The sequence below is a fragment of the Impatiens glandulifera genome, chromosome 2 (assembly GCF_907164915.1).
Source record: "Impatiens glandulifera chromosome 2, dImpGla2.1, whole genome shotgun sequence".
Taxonomy (NCBI): Eukaryota; Viridiplantae; Streptophyta; class Magnoliopsida; order Ericales; family Balsaminaceae; genus Impatiens; species Impatiens glandulifera.
The window spans coordinates 60,538,662-60,553,029 of NC_061863.1; the positions used below are offsets into that span (position 1 = coordinate 60,538,662).

Sequence of the window (14,368 nt, forward strand, 5' to 3'; positions counted from 1 at the left end):
TGTTATTGTTGTCCGTATGTATTGTTTAGCCGATAATTAAAAGTGTATTAGCTGTCACATACATTTTTGCTCTTAAAAAGCATCCCTTTTTCTATATTTCTCTGTTCATGCGTGAATGGATGAACCTACCCAATCAGTGAGGGTGCTTGAGATTTGTAATATACCACCACGAGATCCAAATTCAGTTAAAGATTCCCTTCCTCTTACGTTTTTTGATCTCTTATGGCTCAGAAATCCTCCGAGCCGTCGCCTTTTCTTCTTCCATTACCCGTGTTCACTCCACTGCTTCTCTCAGTCTGTCCTTCCTCGGCTTAAACAATCTCTCTCTGCCGCCCTAAACCCATATCCTCATCTTGCCGGAAATGTCACTTGGGACAAAGATGAAAAAATCCCAACTCTTCACTATTTCCCTGGCGATGCAGTCTCCGTCACCATTGCCGAAGCCACCACCGCCGTCGATTTCCATCGCATCTCAACCAAGGAGGACCTCTGCGGAGTCGACAACCTTTTTTCCCTCCTCCCACCTTTGTCAGTATCTCCTGAACGGGCTGCCGTGATGGCCCTGCAGATCACCCTGTTTCCAAACAACGGTTTCTCCATAGGTTACACCACCAATCACGCCGTGATTGACGGAAAAACCACGGCATTGTTCATGAAATCATGGGCTTGGTTTTGTAGATCTGGCGGAGACACGACATCGTTACCGGCGGATCTGACCCCGTTCTACGATCGGAAGAATTTGAAGAATTTGGACGAAGCTTATTTAGCACATTATGAAGGGGAGAGTAATAAAACACTTATGAAACGGGAAATCAACTCTCTTCCCGATATGGTGATTGGAAATTTCATGTTAACAAGTGCCGATCTTGAAAAGATAAAGATTTCCCTGAAACATTTGAATACCCGAATAACTAATTTCATGGCGGCGGCGGCTTATACATGGACATGCTCTGTTAGAGCCCAGGATGTAGGAAATTCTAAGAATGTGAACCTGGTAATCCCGGTGGACTGCAGGAATCGGTCGGAATCAGGGTCAATTCCTCCGACATATTTCGGTAACTGCATTGGTCCGTTGATAGTGTCGGCTAGTAGGAAGGATCTGACGGGAGGAAATGGGTTAGAAACGGCTGCGAAGGTGATGATAGAAGGGTTTGATCGGAAGGTGTTCGGAAGGGAAGAGAGATGGCTGCCGGAGCTTATGGATGCATGTCATGAGATAGTGTACGCAGTTGCAGGGTCGCCGAGATTCGGTTTATACGAGGTTGATTTTGGGTGGGGGAGACCGAGGAATGTTCAGCTGGTCTGGAACAGAAGCCGGATCTTTCATTTTCAGGATGCCGCCGGAGATGCTAACGACGGTGGGATCGAGATTTCTATGGTTATGGGGAAAACAGAGATTCTAACTTTCTCTTCACTCTTCATTACTTGTCTCGATGCTCTTTCATAGATTTCTGTGTTAAATCGCTATAACTTGTAAAATCAAAATAATTTATTGACTTGCATTAAATGTTTTTAAAATAATATTTGTTTAGTAAAGTAAATATAAAACATGTTATTATTTTAGTTGATAGATTAATTTATGAAGAAATATGTGAGAATTATATGTTATTTAAATAGCCTAAATGCCCAACAACCCTTGAATCTCAATCTACACCCTAATTATTAAATAAATAGTTGTTAATCTAGTATTGAAGATTCTTTTATGGGCTTTATAAAGAAATTTAAAAAAATTGTTTCTTTGCTAAGCACCCATTGAGATTTCCATGATTGGTTCATGATAAATTTATTGCTTCACATGTATGAAATACTCATCAATTAATTGTACAATTCAAATATACAGAAAAATATATATACACATTTGCTTATAGTTCTACTCTCTTCTACCCTTTATGTTTAATTTATATAGAACTAAGTTAACTTTTCATTATATATACTGCCAATAAAAAAAATCAATTCATCTGTGCAATCTGATGATAGATGGATGAAGATAATCTCAATCATCAACTTTGTCTTCTTTGTCGTTTCCTTTCGCGAAACAACCTGATTGATTAGACATTTTGCAATTAAACCTACTGAAACAAGAAAAACAAGACAACCATGATGTTTTCTTTTCTCCACCATTAGCTTGATTTGCTGCTGCTGTTTCTGCTTCTGGTACAGTTTGTGGCCCTGATTTTGGTTTCTCCTCCACTCGATCATGATCATCTATTATTGCTACAGTCGGTTGTTCAGGAGCAGCTGCATTTAACCTTTTCTTTGTCCCACTTTCACTAGCCAATCTGTCATGCACAAAAAATAATAACACTTATATATGCATACACAATGTAATAGTTATAAATTTGAAATATTGAATTAGTAACTTACAATGGAAAGGCGAAAGAGCTGCTGCTGGTACCACTTTCTCTGGATACATGAGTACCAGTGACTGAAGAAGAATCACGGGTATGATTCGACACATCACTACCGGAATAAGTCCCACCTGTTGATACAGGAATCATCCCTCCTGAAGGAGAGTTTGGTTCCTGAACATTATTGGTTATGTCGAAACTATGATTTGTAGCATCCTTCTTGGGAATCATTGGAGATGGTTGTTGTCTGATCATCGAATTATCTTCCTCCTTTAAATTACTCGAAATACTATTCATTCTACTGCTATCATTACTATTCTCTACTCCTTCTGCAGTAGTAGGAAGCCCAAATGGGGCATTAGCATCGTTCAACCCCGGCTTCATTTCATTGCCAAAATCAAATGGCATCATCATATCAGGTCCCATAGAGAAACTATTGTTTCCCATGTGAATACTAAATAAAGACTCGTTTGATGCCACGCTCCATTCCATTCGATTAGTCGGTTTTCTTGAGAAAACTGCAGAAGGGATTCTGTTGGAATCGTAGCCGGTGAAGGGTTGTAACTGATCTGAACTACTACTCCCGATTGTACCATCTGTTTCTGTTGTTGTTGCACTTGTCAAATTATTACTTGAACTTTGAGGAGACATAGGTGGTAATTGTGGTTTATGTTCTTCATATTCTTCTTCTTCATCATCATCTTCCATTTCGATGTCGTCGTTTGTGTTCACTATTGAATTGAAGGATGATGTTGACGAGGAAGATGCAACAGACAATCTTCCTTCAGTTTCTGGTACAGGTGGTATATGGCCATCTCCAACTTTAGGATCGGAGGATTCCATCGAGTTTGCTTTAAATCGATTACAGTTAATCAACTTTAGCACAATGGGTTTTCTGGGAAATTGGCAAAAATGGTAAATTCAGTAATTGGGATTCATTATTGCAATTGACGATGAAGAGATATGAACAACGATGAAATGAATTTATATGAAGAAATAAATTGAGGTAAAAATATGACAGACCTGATATTGATTCTGTTATTCCGATCGTAAATCTGTAAGAAGAAGGCAACAAAATGATACAATTTGAAAACAAAGAAATGGGGAAAAGAATCAAATTGAGAAATGTTGATGAACTAAATGGAGAAATGGAATGGAATGGAAGAGAGAATCAGATTGAAAATAGAGAGGATTTGTTATGTCGCCTAATTTGGAACCCAAAAACAAAAAAATGAAAAGGAGCAGTTAGTTAGTTTTTTTTTTACCTTCCCACCTAAATTATATTTGAAATTAATTATAATTATAAAAAATTAATTTAGATTCTAAATTTATTTTTATTTAGTGAAAAAAATGTTGTTATAAGATTATAGATTAAGTAAATATAGATTTATATTTAAAAGTTAATCACAATTGCCTCCGTAGCATAGTGGTATTGCGTTCGCTTCGTAAGCGAAAGGCCGCGAGTTCGATCCTCGCCGGGGGCTTTTTTTCATTTTTTTTTATGAACTTACGAATTAAGAGTCTCATTTGCCAAAAAAAAATTATTATATTTTCTTGCTTGTTGTTTAAGAATCCCACTACATCTGTTCTTCACAATCTTCTATTGGGCATTGTTTGATTGAGGTTATTGTTTTTTTTTTTTAAATAATTCCTAATTTTCATACATCATTTATCATTAATAAAAATATTAAAATACTATATATTTATTAAAAAAATACATTTTCATTATATATTAATATTCTGAGTTATTTTAATTACCAAATAATTAATTTTTTCCTAACTCAATTTAATTTGTTATCATAATATATTTTGATCATTAAACTTCAATCACTTAAAGTTAAATAATACAAGTACTTAAAAATAAACATGTGAAGCTTTGAATAATTGAACAAATGAAGAATTGGAGATAAATACTTAAAATGAACATTAAATAAAGATTGAGACATGTTATTTTTTTGGTTATTATATTATTTTGTTTGGTAGACATCATTTATTTAAAAAATAAATAGATGAATAGCTTACACCCAACAAAATTAAATACATACAAAAATTTTAAATGTAACCATACATGTCAAAATTTTTTTGGAGGGAATAATGAAATAAAAATTTAAAAGTTCTCCCTTCTATATAATTAACCCTAAAAACAAATTCCTAAAAGAATTAACTACTTGTATCATTACTTAAAATTAAAATATTAAAATCTAATTTTCACATATCATAATTCACAACAATTTATTAATAAAATCACCCCAACTGGTTATTTGAAAAATATATTGAAACTGCTAGCTTTAAGTTACTGTCATATTCTGAATTTCAATAAATAACATGTTCTCCCTCTTCAGCAAAAAGCAATCGAGCATCATGGATATCCTGTGCTCTATTCAATTGATAACCATTAAAGTTTGTATAATCATTTAATTATATATATAACATAAAAACAAAAATAAACAGTAGAATAAATTATTTTTGCATATATACAAAATTGAAAGATAACATAAATTAAATGGGATCCCAATTAAATAATAAGAATCGCAATTGATTGCGGGGAGAAACCGGGAAGCACTTGCCTAGGATGGGACAGATTTGCCCTCATTTAATTAGGTCTAGTTTGATTCAGCTTTTTAATTTAATTGTTCAATTTATTAAATAAAATAAAATCTGTTAAACCAGATCAAAATGAATAAAATGAGCACATGCAGACTGTTCATTTTGGTGGGTCTGACCACTAATAAGGCCACGTCAAACGATATATTCAAATGGCATTTATGTAAATTTTCTTCTTTACAAGGGACTTTTGCGGCAATCTCTACATATCTGTCACCGTCGTCATAACATTTTTCCGGGAAGACCACCAAGGTCAAAGTTAACAACTTGAATGACATTAACATCAAACACAGATGAACCAAATCATATAGAGAGAGATAGGGAGTAAATTAGTTTATTCATCATCATCGAATCATACACAGATTGATCTTCATACCTGTATTGATTGCAAGTTTCCCGGAATCCTACATTCCGGCAGCTTCCACGGCGATCGCCTTTCTTCTTTATACTACTTCAGGTATGCTTAGCAACTCAAAAAATTCGATTTTGATTCATATCTTATGAAGATTCTTTACTGTTTAAGAAAACCCACTTCTTATCCGCTTTAGGGTTTTTCTCCAATTGCTGTAATTTGAGATTGAATTCATAGAATTGGTTCAGTTAGCTTCATTTCAAGTAATATGCATATGGGTGAGTGTCAATGTGTGGTGGCGAGGTTGGAAGGAGGAGATAGTTTAATCAAGGCAGTTGAACATATAGTGAAAGCATTAAAGATAAATAGAAGAAACTTAACAAATGATGAAAGGAAGATATTAGCTGATCTGGGTTCTCAATTGACCTCCATAGCTAATATGATTGAAGAAGATAAGGATGAATTAGGTTTGAGCGAGGTTGAGAAGCGTTTTAATACGGCACGAGACAAGATCATGAACTGGGAACTTGATCAATCCATGATATGGGATTCGGGATCGGAAGAAGTTAACGATTACTTGAAGGCTGTGGGGGAAGTTAGGGAAGTGGTGGAAACTTTGGAGGGTTTGAATCTGATTAAGGACAGTGAAGAGGATAAGCTTTTAAGGAAGACGAATGATGTTCTTCAGACGGCAATGGCGAGGCTGGAAGAAGAGTTCACTCACTTACTTATCAATTTCAGACAGCCATCGGAGCCTGGTCAAATGTCTTTTCGATCGAGTGAAGAGGATGTTATTGATGCCGGTTCTACTCTTTCTTTTGGCGATGAATCGGTTGATCAGGATATTGGGGGAAGTATGAGCATTAGTAGAAACAGCTCGGCTGATTACATAATCGACTTGGTTCATCCGTCCATCATACCGGACCTCAAATGCATAGCCAATCTCATGTTTGATTGTAACTACGACCGCGAGTGCACTCGGGCTTTTGTCAACGTGAGGCGAGACGCGCTGGATGATTGTCTCTATATCCTCGAGATAGAAAAATCGAGCATTGAGGATGTTCTGAAGATGGAATGGGGGAACTTGAGCTCGAAAATAAAGAAATGGGTACGTGCCATGAAAATCTTCGTCCGAGTGTATCTCGCCAGCGAGAAATGGCTAAGCGATCAGATATTCGAGGATCTCGGAACTGTAGGCTCCATTTCGTTTGCGGAGGCTTCCAAGGCTTCAATCTTACAACTACTAAACTTCGGTGAAGCCATAGCAATCGGTCCTTTCCTGCCTGAAAAACTGATTTCTGTACTCAACATGTACGAGGTTTTGTCTGATCTTGTTCCCGAGATAGATGCTATGTTCACCAACGTTAAAACTGAGTGCCAGGATGTTCTCGCCAGATTAGGAATATGCGTGAAGGCGACATTCGATGAATTCAAGACAGCAGTCGCCTCCAAGACGTCAACGAATCCTTTCGCAGGTGGTGGAATCCATCCTATAACTAAATACGTTATGAATTACATTAAAACCCTGACGGATTACAGCGAAACACTAAACCTACTCCTCAAGGACACGAATGAAAAACAATCATCGTCGCCCTTTTCTTCACCAGACAAAGACCAAGAAGATGACGATATCCCAACTAAAACCTCTCCATCGAATGTGCCGTCGTTGTCAGCTATAACAAGCCAATTCGGATCGCTAATTTCAATCCTGGAAACAAACCTGGAGGATAAGTCCAAATTGTACAAGTCTGAACCACTCAGCCACATATTCTTGATGAACAATATAAGGTATGTGGCTGAAAAGGTGAAGGGTTCGGAATTGAGGACCATCTTGGGTGATGAATGGACACGTAAACGTAATTGGAAGGTCCAACACCACGCGATGGGCTACGAGCGGGCAACCTGGAGCTCTATTCTCACGCCAATAAGGGAAAGGGAAGATTCAGGGGGTTCAGGGTCCGGTTCCATCTCCAAGACCTTACTCAAGGAGAGGCTGCAGAGCTTTTACGTCGCGTTTGAGGAGGTGTATAAGAGTCAGAGCGGATGGTTAGTACCGGATGAACAACTACGCGAGGATATAAGGATCTCCACTTCACTGAATGTGGTCCAAGCCTATAGGAACTTTGTTGGAAGGCATGTTCATAATCATCATCTTAGTGAAAAGAATATCAAATATACAGCCGATGATCTTGAGAACTGCATCTTGGATCTTTTCGAAGGAGCTCCAAGATCCTTACGCAGCCTTCATAAGAAATGAATGAAAGGTCTAAGTTTGTGGTGTAATATTGTTGTTGTGTAGTGTGTTAAACCTTATTTTAGTGGAGATTGATGTTCTTTTTTATGTTAAGATTCAATTTAACTATAGTATGTTGTAAAAGTGATTATACTAACAAAATAATAATAAATCTCTTTTAAGTATTCTTAAATTGTGAAAAAAAAAACGCTAGAAGGAGGGCTTGAACCTCCGACCTTGTGGTTAACAGCCACACGCTCTAACCAACTGAGCTATTCCAGCTTATGTCGATATTTTAAATAGATATACTAATGAAATAAAACCATGAAAATGACATATTTTGAATAATAAATAAAAAAACAGATTGAAAGAGAAAAAGCGCTCAACCTTTTTTACCGGCACGGACGCCGCGGGAGAGAAAGGTTGCCCGCGAATATGACTAATCACCAAAATATCCTCCAAAAAATTCATTGTAAGCAACACATTAGAGGGGGTAATCATGTAATTTAGTCAACCCCGGGTTAACCGTTTTAGGATCGAAAGATATTCGCATTCTCTCTCCTCGTGTACACAACACACAACTAATCCATAGCAGTTAGTGATAGAGATACCGTTTTTTCGGAAGCTTTCTTTCTGACTCACAAGAATTTCTGAAGAAAATAAGTCTTCGTAATCAGGTTTTCTTCTTACGCTTCCTGTTAAATCCTTTCCTATTTTCAATGATTCGGTGAGCATTGTAATTTCTAATTCAGATTGCTAGAAATTTGAATCAATTTCAATGAAGTTGAATAAGGAGATCTTAATGTATTCCATTTGTGAAATTTTAGGGACATAAGATGTCTTCCATTCAAGTGCCAGGTAGAGTGGTTAAGTGTCTTCCTGGATACTCTTTAGGTTCTTCGGGAATCAACAGGCGTGGTGGTGGTGGTGGTTTCTCATTTGTTTGTAAAGGAAGATCGCCAATATTAACAAAGATATGGAAAAGGAATAGGTGAATGTTTTTACTTACACTACTTCTAGGCTTGTAAAATCCAATTTGTTTTGTTATATGTAATGCAGATATCTTTCTCATGCGGATCATCATCTCTGCAAATCGAGATCTATCATTTACTCGGCTTTGGTATGTCTAAACTTGTTTTGCGATTAGTGGTTAATGTTTGATCCTCTTAAATTTCTCTCGATTCTGCTTGAATTCTGTTTCTAACAGGGCGATTCTGATGAGATATCAGCAAATGACCTCAAAGGAGATGATAGTGCAGAAAATCAACTAATAGAAGCTGAGAAAGCTCTTTCAGAGGTTCAAGGAAGGCAAGAATCGATTGAAAAAGAGAGAGACAGATTACTTGAAGAGTTAAAGGAGTCGGAAGCTAAACATCAGGAATATATGGCGGCCATAATGAGAGACAAAGAACTGGCTATATCTGAACTAGAAGCAGCAAGATCAATGTTCGATAAGAAGATGCAAGAGTCGTCAGAAGAAAAGTTTAAGATGGAATCCAAGTTGATTCTTGCAAAGCAAGATGCAGTTGAACTTGCTGTTCAAGTTGAAGAGTTGGCAGGTATCACATTCCAGCAGGCTACAGCACACATGATAGAAGACGCACAACTCAGGATTTCAGCTGCTGAAACTTCGGCTGCAGAAGCTGCCTATCATGTTGAGGAACAAATACGAAATGCTACAGAAGGTGCTATAGCATCTATTATTGAACAATCAAACAAAGCTATAGAGAAGGCTTTGTCTATTGCAGAGAGGGCGAGTGATCATTCTGCAAAAGCAGCCACGACATTTACTAATGACATAATCACTTCTGATGATATTTCTTCCAGCAAGTCTCTGACCATTGAGTTGAAAAATTCTGTGAATGATTTAGAATCAAGGTTGCTTCTGGCAGGAAATGAGATCAACAAGTTAAAGCTGGAATTGGATCAAACCGATGCACAAGTCAATGTATTTAAACTTCGTGCAGATGAGGCAGAGAAAATGTTTCTTGAATTCCAGGAATCATGTAGGAAAAAAGCTCTTCAACAGGAGGAGGAAATTAGTTTGTTAATGGAGAAGGTCAAGAAGGATGCAGAAGATACTAAAATGGCTGCTTCTAATGCTTTTAAAGTTGAATTAGAATCAATTAAGGCTGCTCTTTCAGCTGTCAAAGAAACAGTCCAATCCAAAGATCAGATCCATCAAAAAAGATGTGAAATCGTGCAAAGATCGTTGAAAGCATCTGAAGCCACAGCCAACAAGTGGAAAGCGAGAGCAGAAATAGCTGAATCATTTCTGTTGAAGACAGCACCTCTTAGTGAAGAAGACCGAGATACACTATTTGTGGCTAACGGTGGACGTGCTGATCTTTTTATGGTTAATGATCCACAGAAGTGGAAATTATTAACTGATGGTCCTCGTAGAGAAATACCAGATTGGACTGCACGAAAGATCCGTTCTGTCTCCCTCAAGCTCCCACCTAAAAAGCTTGACTTATCTGAAGCCTTGAAATCAAAATATAAGAGCTTGGAATTGCCCAAACTGGATGAAGTATGGTCAATTGCTCATGAAATTCCTAAAGAAGGTGACACACTTGTTGAGCATATAATCGAGAAAGATATCATAGAGAAGAAGCGAAAGACCTTGGAGCATGTTCTTGAGAAGAAGACTATTCAATGGCAGGGAACACCAGAACTAAAAAAATTAGGTCTGCTTTCCATGGTGTGAATTTAATCAATTTTTTTGCTATAATTCCACAAATCTGATATTAATGGTTGATCTTCAACGCAGAACCAGGAACTGGTACAGGGCGTGAGATTGTGGTGAGCGTATATGCTGTCACTTCATTTAGTTACTATATGGAAACTAATGCCAATTTAAGAAAAATTAAGTATAAGACTAGTTAACACAATACATATATCTAAATTGTTAAGTGTTTTAACTAATTAACCAAATATTTTAGGTTCGATTCTCACTAAGAACACTCTGATTTAAATGGGTAACGACTGTTAACCACTCTGGGAATAAACCAGGATAAAAAAATGATAAGACGAGTTACAATATTTAATAACGATTAATTGGACAGGTTTTAATGTTGAGCTCCGAATTTAAAAGTTGATAGAAACAAACAAAATTATGTTAAGGTGATCTATTTTCATTTCAGTTTGATTTCATTGTTCCTTTTTAATTTGAAGTTTCAAGGCTTCAATTGGGAAAGTTGGAGAAGAAAATGGTACCTGGAGATGGCATCCAAGGCATCAGATTTATCAAAATGTGGCATCACCTCTGTATGGCTTCCACCACCAACGGAATCTGTTGCTCCTCAAGGTTTTTGGCTTATACTTCCACATCCTTCTTGTTTCCACCTTACTTTTTCATAAACTCTACTCTATTGGAGGAGAAAGGGTCAATGAACAGGACAATGTTCTTTGACTTCCTGGCATTGATATTTGTTTCTCAATGAACCAAAGTTATTTGTTTGGTTTGTTTTAAATGATGAAGATTTACATGTAGCTGTGTATTTCTATATTAATAAACAATACATGATGAACTGCAGGTTATATGCCTTCAGATCTCTACAACCTGAATTCGGCCTACGGAACGAAAGATGAACTCAAGTATTGTATAGAGGAAATGCACAATCACCAATTGATGGTACGTTCTCAAAATTTGAAATTGCAAACAAACATGAGTCACTTTTATCTAATTGAACCACATGAATGTCTAGTCAAACTTTGGTTAGTCTGTTTGGTAACTATACTTATTTTTGTTTCATATTCTAATTAGAAAACTAAACTAAACATCTATTGTAATAACAATTAATCTGGTATTAACTGAAATTGTAAATGTAAAAGCATAGATAACGATAATACAACTACTTTGTAATTGTACAAGAGTTATTTTAGAGTGAAATAATTGACCCCTTTTAATGAAACTTCTACCCTCTTTCACTTTTGCTCAAGAGATGCAACTTAAGCATGCTAACAGGTACATCATTTTCTAATTATGTCTGCAGGCGCTGGGAGATGTTGTTTTAAACCATCGTTGTGCACATAAACAGGTAAAATGAATAACAGCAATCTATGTACCTTAATAGAATCAACTTATCAATGTTATTTAAAAGAGTGACTCAAAAGTAAACTATGGCCAGCGCTAGAAATCTACTTTGACTTCCTGAATGAACCAAAAGCATTATGAAGGTTTTAATTGTGCTATTATGGATAATTATCATTGACGAGATCTCCTCGAGAACATTGGTGAACCTTTCTCTCTGATGCCTTTTATGATTTTCCTTTTCAACGTTGATTACATATACCATTCTGAGGCAAGAAGTATAAAAAAAACTGAGATAGATGTGAATATATTCAGCAAAATGTTAATGAATATGGAGTACCATTAGTCATTACAAGTTTAGCAGCTCTTTCCAGGTCTTTCATTCATGGGTCTTCTTTTCCTGACATTGTTAATTTGTTATTGATTACTAGAGCCCAAATGGTGTATGGAACATCTTCGGTGGCAAGCTTGCTTGGGGTCCTGAAGCAATTGTTTGTGATGACCCCAACTTCCAAGGCCGAGGAAATCCTTCAAGTGGTGAGAAAAGGTCCCTTCTTGTTTCTTTTTTATATTTTCTTTACATAGCCTTCTGTGTCATCATAATGTCTTTTTTCTTCTTTTAACCGAGCACACAAGTGACAGAACTGAGGTCCAATGAATTATCACAATATCATGACTGAATGCCTTTTCTGCAAAGCACAAAAACTCATTTGCCAAATGTGGAGCACTTTTTGCTTTCAACTATGGTTCTATGAAGGAAAAAAAGTCAGAGGATTACATTTGAAGAGATGAAGCCACACATTGACTCTTGCCATAAGTAATTATCCTATTTATGGTGCTTCTTTTTGTTGTGCAGGCGACATATTTCATGCAGCACCTAACATTGACCACTCCCAAGAATTTGTCAGAAAAGATATTAAAGAATGGTTAAATTGGTTAAAGAATGACATTGGTTTTGACGGATGGCGCTTGGACTTTGTAAGGTGAATAGCTGCCTCATTGTGTTTTGACATTTATTTAACTGTCCTTTTCTTATTTTAACATCATGTTACCTGCAGAGGCTTCTCTGGTGAATATGTGAAAGAATACATTGAATCTTCGAATCCTGCATTTTCAATTGGAGAATACTGGGATAGCTTGGCTTATGAGGGTGATAATTTATGCTACAATCAAGGTAATTATGTTTTATAGATGGAGTTTGAAATATTCTTCTTATTAATTTTTTTTTTCCAATAAGCTTTTCCATAGGAGAATGGTTGTATGGAAATCCTTCACAAATGACAGTAGCATTTTCTATTTTCCAATAAATGAAAAAAGAGTAAACTAAAGTCTTGAACTTTGTGTTACATACATACATACATACTCAGATGCTCATCGGCAAAGGATTGTCGACTGGATCAATGCTACAGGCGGTACATCTTCTGCATTTGACGTCACAACAAAGGTAGTATTAGATTGCATTGTTATTATTTGTGTTTGAAGATTGTACAGTTTCAAAATTTGATGAATGTTTTTTGGCAGGGTATACTGCATTCTGCTCTGCATAATGAGTATTGGAGATTGATCGACCCTCAAGGTAAACCAACAGGAGTAATGGGATGGTGGCCATCGCGTGCTATAACATTCTTGGAAAACCATGATACAGGATCAACACAGGTCAATTCTCACTTTTGTGCTGTTGTTCATGAATCACGATTGAAAATTCAATTCCCAAGTCCATATTTTAAAACAGTTTTGTTTTTTCATATTTTAGGGTCATTGGCCATTTCCTAGAGAAAAGCTTCCACAGGGATACGCTTACATTTTAACACATCCCGGAACGGTAGTTTCTCATAGATTTTTTTTCTTCATATTATGGTTAAATGAAACTATTATATAATATGTTTTTGTTGGGGGGGTTGGCATATATGGTGCATGCAGCCTACGATATTTTATGACCATTTCTATGATTTTGGGCTTCGAGAAACTATAAACGAGCTGCTGGAAGCACGGAGGCGAGGTGGAGTCCATTGCAGGAGTGGTATAAAGATATTTCATGCGAATAACGATGGGTATGTGGGACATGTGGGAGATAATCTGGTGCTGAAGATTGGGCATTTTGATTGGAACCCGTCGAAGGAGATTAATCTTGATGGAAGCTGGCAAAAGTTTATTGATAGAGGTTCAGATTATCAAATTTGGTTAAGAGAGTAATTAAAATGCAATATCCTCTCATGAGATCGAGACTTGTATCAATTGTATGTAATGCAAATATGTAAAGCTGCAATGAATTAGCAGCATGTTAATTATTTCATTAGCTAGCTAGCTAGGCTAACTCGATCTACCATTTATATAGGGTATCATACCTTTAATACACTTTTCTTTCCAATAATAAGTGGCTTTATTAAATCATGGGAATTGTAAAATTGATTATTTGAAAACACTTATAAATTGAAACTTTGTCGTGTATTTAGAATTGCAATATGAAAGTGGAAGGGATCGGTACAATTGCATTAATTAATTTATTTATTTGAATCGAGGAAACTAGCATACCCGATCTCCTTAACTTAATTATTTTGATTCTCTATTTTTTTTTCTTACATTTTGGAATATTGTAGTTGTTATTTTTTTTATTATTAAATTTGTGATGAGTCATGTAACAACTTACTTTGTCATAATTAAATTATGATGACACCCTTATTTCGTAATCATTTTGTTTTTTAACTAAAAAAATAATAATTGTGGAATATAATTTTTTTAGAAAAAAACATAATCTAAGAAAGATTTTAAAAGAATTAAATATTTGAAGGCGGATTTAT

The 14,368-nt window shown here is 36.2% G+C and overlaps 4 protein-coding genes and 2 non-coding genes across 6 annotated transcripts; 4 read left to right on the plus strand and 2 right to left on the minus strand.

The window, feature by feature from the left end:
- The first annotated feature begins 115 nt into the window (after window positions 1-115).
- Window positions 116-1,447, plus strand: LOC124925112 (phenolic glucoside malonyltransferase 2-like). Its single transcript, XM_047465084.1, has one exon. It carries the CDS (start codon window positions 116-118, stop codon window positions 1,445-1,447), a length of 1,332 nt encoding a protein of 443 aa, XP_047321040.1.
- Window positions 1,448-1,993: 546 nt separating this feature from the next.
- On the minus strand, window positions 1,994-3,191 carry LOC124925113. The gene is made up of 2 exons (XM_047465085.1): window positions 2,365-3,191; window positions 1,994-2,279 (listed from the first exon to the last, which is right to left on the minus strand). The coding sequence occupies exons 1-2, from the start codon at window positions 3,189-3,191 to the stop codon at window positions 1,994-1,996; spliced, it is 1,113 nt and encodes a 370-aa protein (XP_047321041.1).
- A 569-nt stretch (window positions 3,192-3,760) lies between these two features.
- TRNAT-CGU lies at window positions 3,761-3,832 on the plus strand. The gene has a single exon. It is a non-coding gene; the product is annotated as a tRNA-Thr (tRNA).
- Window positions 3,833-5,241: 1,409 nt separating this feature from the next.
- On the plus strand, window positions 5,242-7,649 carry LOC124926066 (exocyst complex component EXO70E2-like). The gene is made up of 2 exons (XM_047466231.1): window positions 5,242-5,409; window positions 5,501-7,649. Exon 2 carries the CDS (start codon window positions 5,573-5,575, stop codon window positions 7,559-7,561), a length of 1,989 nt encoding a protein of 662 aa, XP_047322187.1. The 5' UTR covers window positions 5,242-5,409; window positions 5,501-5,572; the 3' UTR covers window positions 7,562-7,649.
- Window positions 7,650-7,745: 96 nt separating this feature from the next.
- On the minus strand, window positions 7,746-7,819 carry TRNAN-GUU. Its single transcript has one exon. It is a non-coding gene; the product is annotated as a tRNA-Asn (tRNA).
- A 241-nt stretch (window positions 7,820-8,060) lies between these two features.
- Window positions 8,061-13,774, plus strand: LOC124923895. The gene is made up of 15 exons (XM_047463889.1): window positions 8,061-8,214; window positions 8,365-8,528; window positions 8,597-8,657; window positions 8,745-10,224; window positions 10,308-10,339; window positions 10,712-10,844; window positions 11,074-11,171; window positions 11,533-11,577; window positions 12,002-12,107; window positions 12,427-12,553; window positions 12,629-12,744; window positions 12,938-13,014; window positions 13,092-13,226; window positions 13,324-13,392; window positions 13,491-13,774. Exons 2-15 carry the CDS (start codon window positions 8,374-8,376, stop codon window positions 13,761-13,763), a joined length of 2,907 nt encoding a protein of 968 aa, XP_047319845.1. The 5' UTR covers window positions 8,061-8,214; window positions 8,365-8,373; the 3' UTR covers window positions 13,764-13,774.
- Window positions 13,775-14,368: the final 594 nt, after the last annotated feature.

Excerpts from the sequence above, each read along its gene's own strand:
- LOC124923895 (XM_047463889.1), top strand. The coding sequence starts at position 8,374 with ATGTCTTCCATTCAAGTGCCAGGTAGAGTGGTTAAGTGTCTTCCTGGA. Across the intron at positions 10,225-10,307 it reads ACCAGAACTAAAAAAATTAG|AACCAGGAACTGGTACAGGG; the intron begins GTCTGCTTTCCA and ends TCTTCAACGCAG. Across the intron at positions 13,015-13,091 it reads CATTTGACGTCACAACAAAG|GGTATACTGCATTCTGCTCT; the intron begins GTAGTATTAGAT and ends GTTTTTTGGCAG.
- LOC124926066 (XM_047466231.1), top strand. The coding sequence starts at position 5,573 with ATGCATATGGGTGAGTGTCAATGTGTGGTGGCGAGGTTGGAAGGAGGA.
- LOC124925113 (XM_047465085.1), bottom strand. The coding sequence starts at position 3,191 with ATGGAATCCTCCGATCCTAAAGTTGGAGATGGCCATATACCACCTGTA. Across the intron at positions 2,280-2,364 it reads AGCTCTTTCGCCTTTCCATT|ATTGGCTAGTGAAAGTGGGA; the intron begins GTAAGTTACTAA and ends TGTGCATGACAG.
- LOC124925112 (XM_047465084.1), top strand. The coding sequence starts at position 116 with ATGGATGAACCTACCCAATCAGTGAGGGTGCTTGAGATTTGTAATATA.